This window comes from Berghia stephanieae, chromosome 13, assembly GCF_034508935.2.
Source record: "Berghia stephanieae isolate SIO BIC M18660-M18661 chromosome 13, UCSD_Bste_1.3, whole genome shotgun sequence".
NCBI lineage: Eukaryota > Metazoa > Mollusca > Gastropoda > Nudibranchia > Aeolidiidae > Berghia > Berghia stephanieae.
The window spans coordinates 12540163-12546162 of record NC_088372.1 but is presented as its reverse complement, the minus strand read 5'-3'; the positions used below and the strand labels follow the sequence as shown (position 1 = coordinate 12546162).

The 6000-nt window shown below is 35.8% G+C and overlaps 1 protein-coding gene across 4 annotated transcripts in view; it reads left to right on the top strand.

Annotated features, from left to right (window-relative positions):
* The first annotated feature begins 448 nt into the window (after positions 1 to 448).
* LOC144958513 (dnaJ homolog subfamily C member 13-like) overlaps positions 449 to 6000 on the top strand; it is a 113609-nt gene continuing 108057 nt past the window's right edge. For 2 of the 4 annotated variants that reach the window (XM_078890535.1, XM_078890533.1), the window contains exons 1-3: positions 449 to 659; positions 5141 to 5216; positions 5772 to 5847. In XM_078890535.1, the coding sequence (XP_078746661.1) occupies positions 5149 to 5216; positions 5772 to 5847 (144 nt within the window). In that variant the 5' untranslated portion in view covers positions 449 to 659; positions 5141 to 5148. Of the gene's footprint in view, positions 660 to 738; positions 815 to 5140; positions 5217 to 5771; positions 5848 to 6000 lie in introns of those variants that run through there. The other 2 variants (XM_078890536.1, XM_078890534.1) reach the window with 2 other exon arrangements.

Genomic DNA, 6000 nt, shown 5'->3' with positions numbered 1-6000 from the left:
TAAATCCTCTAATGTTATGATCATTTCTATTGAGATATTATTTCAAAGTCATTGGGAAGTGAAAAAAAAAAAACCAACAAAAACAACACAAACTTTCATTTTGTAGGACACGTAACGTAATAAACAATAACAATTGGTCAAATTGGTCTTTTATGAACCCTCTCCAAGGAGGCGGATGGAGCCGGAGTTCATCCGGTTTGAAACGGACAATAGTGGATGCTTGCTACCCTAACTATAGATGTTCTATCGCAAAGTACTTTACGCAAGATCTAACAGACCCAGCTACATGTGAGTCATTTAAAAATATTGACTGCACCCGGGATCAAACTCGGCCCCTTTGCGTGTGAAGTGAGTGCTCGACCAACCGATTTGGACCCCCCCCCCCCCCCCCCCCTCACCAATTCTCTTAACAATGCGAATTAAAAATCTTACGTTGAATGTTTACGTCAGGTGGATGAGGAGGAGGAGTCAATGAAGACCGCATAAGCGGAAGCCAATTTAATAAACATGGCGGCCTCCTGAAAATTGGAAATAGTCGCCATAAATTTGCTTATATTTCAGATATTGTGCGACTGCCATATATGTTTATGGCAGTTATAATGTAAATTCGTGTATAATAGGATATACTCTACACAAATACTCCGTTTAGAATACGTCATGTAAGTGATTATTTCATGTTTACCGTGAAGTTTCGGTTTGATCCCGAAGTCCAAAATTATCCATTCATAAAAATCACATGACACGCCCCCTCTTGTGTTTGTAAGGTTGTAATGAATAAAGGGGTTCTTGTCATGTTTTGTGGCGAAATATTTTTGTAAGTAAATCCTGTGAATTTCAATGAATTCTCATAATAATCAGACTATTCACCTGTTCCTTAAAAAACCCTTTCATTTACCTACCCGAACTTTACTTAACTCGGACTCGACTGAATCCAAGTCACTGGGGGGACTGGGACTGCTGGCTGCTGGTCACTGCTACAGCCACTGGCCACTGGCTCTTGGCACTGTTCAAAAGTCAAATCTAATAGTTTAAGTAATAGAGTGTAACACTGTTACAGTCAATGCAATAATGTATGATTTGGGAGTTCACTTTTACGAAAATAACAAAAAACTAAAATTAATAATCGATTTGGATTTGGCTTGGTGATGATGTCTGAAGTCTGATGTCTGTGCATATGTCATTACCATCTACAATAGACTGCATAGACTAGGTTGATCTAGTCTTGGTTAGGCCCTTGTCCTCGTAGTTATGTATGGTGCTCTGATACTGTAAAACAAGGTAAAATATGGTATGGTATGGATGACTATAACTAAAAAAGACCTTTCAAAAATGCTGATAATATATCAATCACAATCCTCTATTTTATTCTAAATTCAAAGGTAATGTGGGAACGTATTTATTGTTGTTTCAATGTTTATGGTTCTTTGGCTATTGAGTTGTTATTGTGAATTGTTTTCATGTTGGGTAACCTGTTGGATGTCACTGTTAGTTCAATTCACTGTTATGTGTTATTTCTTCCCTGAGTTTGTGACGTCACAATGGGTATAAAAACGGGGTTGCATTCTTTTCCCGAGCTCTTCTTACTACTTAATTATGGATTGTCGATTGAAATTTGATAGTCAAGTGTTGACTTTGACTTTGTTTTTATCACCGGATGGACATTCCCGGACTACTCGAGTGATGCCTTGAAATATGGCATTTTTTAACCGCCCATATATGTCCTTTACATATATGGAGAACGCCCACTTCGGTGGAGACTTTTTCTTTATTATTTCCTATAATTTACCTATCGTGAACTAGATGGAGAATCCGTTCACGACAGTAAGAAGATGAACGTAATAGAGGAGTGCACTTTATAAAGACATTCCCTCAAAAAGTAATTAACAGATTTTCTCAAGTGGTATTTTGAAAGGTAATTTTTTTTTTCATATTTATTCATTTTATGCAATATGTAAAGAAACACAAAAAATGCAAGAATTGGTGATGGAAGGTGAAATTGAAATATACCATTGAATGATCGCGTTTTACTAGAGGGCCGGAATAACTGATTGTCAAATTCAACTCAACCCTTTATGCAGTTGGCGATGGTCACAATCCGGGCTTCCAGATTACTGATTGCCTGGGTTCCTTGAGGCCAATTTCAACTTCATAAGTGGTCAAAATAATACTTCATGTGGCTAAATACTACCAACACTATGACCCCCTTGAAAAACGCATTGGTTTTGATAAACCATAAAATTGACTAATCTAGTCAGACTAAGAGAAAAATTGTTATTGTTATTGAAAAGAATAGGAATTAATAAATAATTGAAACATGATTCTCTGTGTGGCCATATGGCAGCCTTGGCCGTGATACCATGCGTTGTATAGAAAATGCTGCTTTTTGTGCATGTAAATTACACGTGTATGCTATCACTATGAAATTTGCTATTGTGCATGCGATTATGTGTTGCAAATAGACTCAGTTCAAAATTTTAGGAAAATATAGTGATTCTCTTCAAACTGAAATTGTATCAATACAAACTTGACTTTGAGGTTAAGTTGTTTTTGACAGCGTATTACTACAAAGTAATACAGTTATAAAAAGAAATTATGATACTTTCCATGTTGTCTGTGTAGTGGATCTTTGAAGCTCTCAAAACTGCTCAGAACATTGATACTTGCAGTAGCTTGTCCTGTAAGTGGTTAACTTGGAGAACATGAATAACTCTTTTTTACCGGAATTTAAAAACTCATTTGGATGGAATTTCCAGAGGGGAGCGTTTTTGAGGATCATAGTGATTATAGGATGGAAGGTTTGCGAAGACAGCTTTTAGACAAAATAACATATTAGGTATCAAATTGAAAGAAAACGAATGAACTTTCTATCTGGAATTTTAAAAAAAGCTCATTCCCTATTGCTGTCCACTCCCAAAGTCCTTGTTTCACTCCCCACTGGTGTCCATATCCGGTGGTCCTGTGTTCACTCCCCAATGCTCACCAATCAGAGTTTGCACAGTCATTCTGCACAGTCACTTTGATTTGTTATATAGCCAAACAACACGAGGGCCACACCATTTCATCCTCTGATCAGAAAATGAGCAATCTGTTGCAATGCAGCAGTTGGAAACAGCATGGCGATTATAGAGCTCTTTTTGATAAAAACATTACATTATTGCTGCGCAAAATTGTTTCACTTGTTTACAGTGAAAAAAATTGCCTTCCTGAATTAGAGAAAACTATTTCTAATTTCATTTAGGGAGTCTCCTACAAATAGGTTTAATATATTTTTGTTATAAGCAATCTTCTGGACCCTATGTACAGCGAACATCTCAGTGGTCACTCGGCATTAGGGAACGATCTCCTGGCTTCTCCCACAGACTGCTCAGAGACATAGAGTTAAGATGACTATCAACATAGGATGAACGAAATAATGATTTTAAGACAAAATAGATCTGATGTGCATGATGGCAACACACCTTCTTTTGGGAAAGGCTTATCTTTAAGACTGTAAGACTATATTACTGATGATCAAAAGGACTGTCCTAGTCTGGTGACAATTATTTGAATAAATCTGTTTCAAAGTATTGACATAAAGTTGATTTACCAGTAAAATGTATCGACTCCTCTCGCTGGGTGGGGTTCCTGACATCCCATAGTTTTCCAACTTGCTTTCTGTCTTTGTATTGGAATGAGATTACTTGGTTTTGTCCTGACCCTGGCTGACAGGGAAACAGTTAGATGTATAGATAGTTTTGGGAGATGATATTTTTTCCTTGTAAGTCATCTCTTAGTATGCACTGTTTTATTTTTTGTTTATATATTATATATGATATATGGTTTGTAAACATTTGAGTGTATTCCTCTTTAGTGGGGACCTGTGCTTGTGATGGATGAGACTTTTATGCGATCTCAAACTAAGTACTTTGATATTGTGCTCTTAGAATCTATATTATCTGTTCCCTATTTGAACCAATTCTCCTTTGTCTTATCTTTTCTTGGGTGCTTTAATTGTAATTCTAGGACTTATAACTATCCCATTTTCTTCCTTTTTACTGGTGTTGATATGACATTAATGTGTTGTAAGTGCTATAAAACCCTTAAAAAAAAAACAAAAAAAAAAAACGATTCCTCTAGCTGCGTCAGTGTCAAATGACTGGTCAGAAAGCAAGAAAGTTTTGCTCATCTCAGAATGTTTTGACTTAATTTCAAAAACCAACCCCCCCCCCCCCCCCCCCCCCCCAAAAAAAAAAAAAAAAAAACAACAACAAAAAACAAACCCCCCCCCCCCCCCCCAAAAAAAAAAACGCAACAAACACCAGTGATTTCTAAAAACTTGAAAAGGTGTGTATGAATCAGTGCCAAGCAAAAAATCAGCCTGACTGGATGATTTTTTTGGGATGGTCCTTTCTTGTATTTGTATTCATTTTTTTGCTTTGTCTGGAAGACTTATTCATATTCATACACACCTCTTCAGATACCAGCGCCTGCTCCCTAATTCGTCACCATTGACTCCCTGCAATAATTATGAAACAGTATTGAATTGATTATAACCAGACAATTACATGGAGATAAGGGCCATTTTATCATTTCTAGAAGTAGAAGCAAGATCCATTACTGTGCATGCCAAATAAATGGCATACTAGTACTAGTAGTGTCGTTTCTTAAATTTACACAATCTCAAATGTCTGCATTATGATCGATTTAACTTAGAATTTAAATTTCTAATTCACGCTCGATTGTCCTTGGTGTAGACAATATTTTTCTGATCCCTCTGTCCACCCAGCAGTGACTGGGTATAGTTGCATTTTTGTGGAAAGTAACTTGCAAAAGATTAGTGTCCTATCTAAAGTTTAGGAATTATATGGTTAGTAATTTAATAGGAAATGGGATAACCTTGGTTCATAGGTTGTTTTTAAAAATCAGACATGTGAGAAAAATATGACAATTGTCGGATTTTTGACAATATCACCTCTATCTTTTTACTTTTTATATCATCATTTTGCTCATTATGTAAGTATATTGTCATAAATCATAAGGTGCCATACGTTCTGTTAAAATTTTTCAGACAGTTTTGTCAGCTGCCACTTACAAGTCTGTTTTATGGCTCTGAATTTCAATTTGAAATAATCAATTTGTCTCTCTATTGTTCTCCTCAAAGTGTCCAAGATGAGTAACTTGAAGGACAACAAAGATGTGGCCTGTTACTTCATCACTAAGCACTCCTGGAAAGGAAAGTAAGTGTGGACATTTGGGCTACTTTTTAACAGTTGTAGTGATAATGTTGGACTTTTTATAAAGCAAATAATGCTGGTTGAAGCTGGAACAAATCTGTAACAATAATAAAAGGAAATAGAAGCTTCTCTTTTATTATTGTTCCATATTTCTTCCAAAGAAGCTTCCATTTAATTTACGAAGACAGATGATGTGACTTTTTGGGTTTCTCCTTTGTTTAACAAAACACGATGAATGAGACTCTAAAGATGAATGATTGTCTTCTCTTCCTCTTCCCTTTCCTCTCACAGGAACCAAGGCAATAAGTCGTCTGTTGATTGTTTATATTAGTAACTTTGCAATAAGTGAGATTTACTCTAACCTGTTTCTCATTAAACATGTCAAATTAAGTATTGTGTGTAAGGTGCCTTACCTAAGGACACATTGCCAAGGCCAGAGTTTTATGATGACCTATTTTGGCAGTGACCATGTTCTACAAACAGTCTTTGATTTTATTTCATTTAAAGATTAGGTACCACAAGATATTATTTTCCTTTTTGAATGAAATTTGACCACAGGTACAAGAGGATATTCTCTGTGGGCACACATGGAATTACCACATACAACCCTGGGAACTTTGAAGTTACCAACCAGGTAAATATGGAAATGAAAATAAAATTGAAAGTAAAAATTGGTTAAAATCTTCTCATTTATATAATTATTTGTTCAATCGAGACAATGGTTTATAAATTATTTGGGATCAATTTCTGTTATTATCGTATTAGGGGAATGCGTTTATCATTGTTT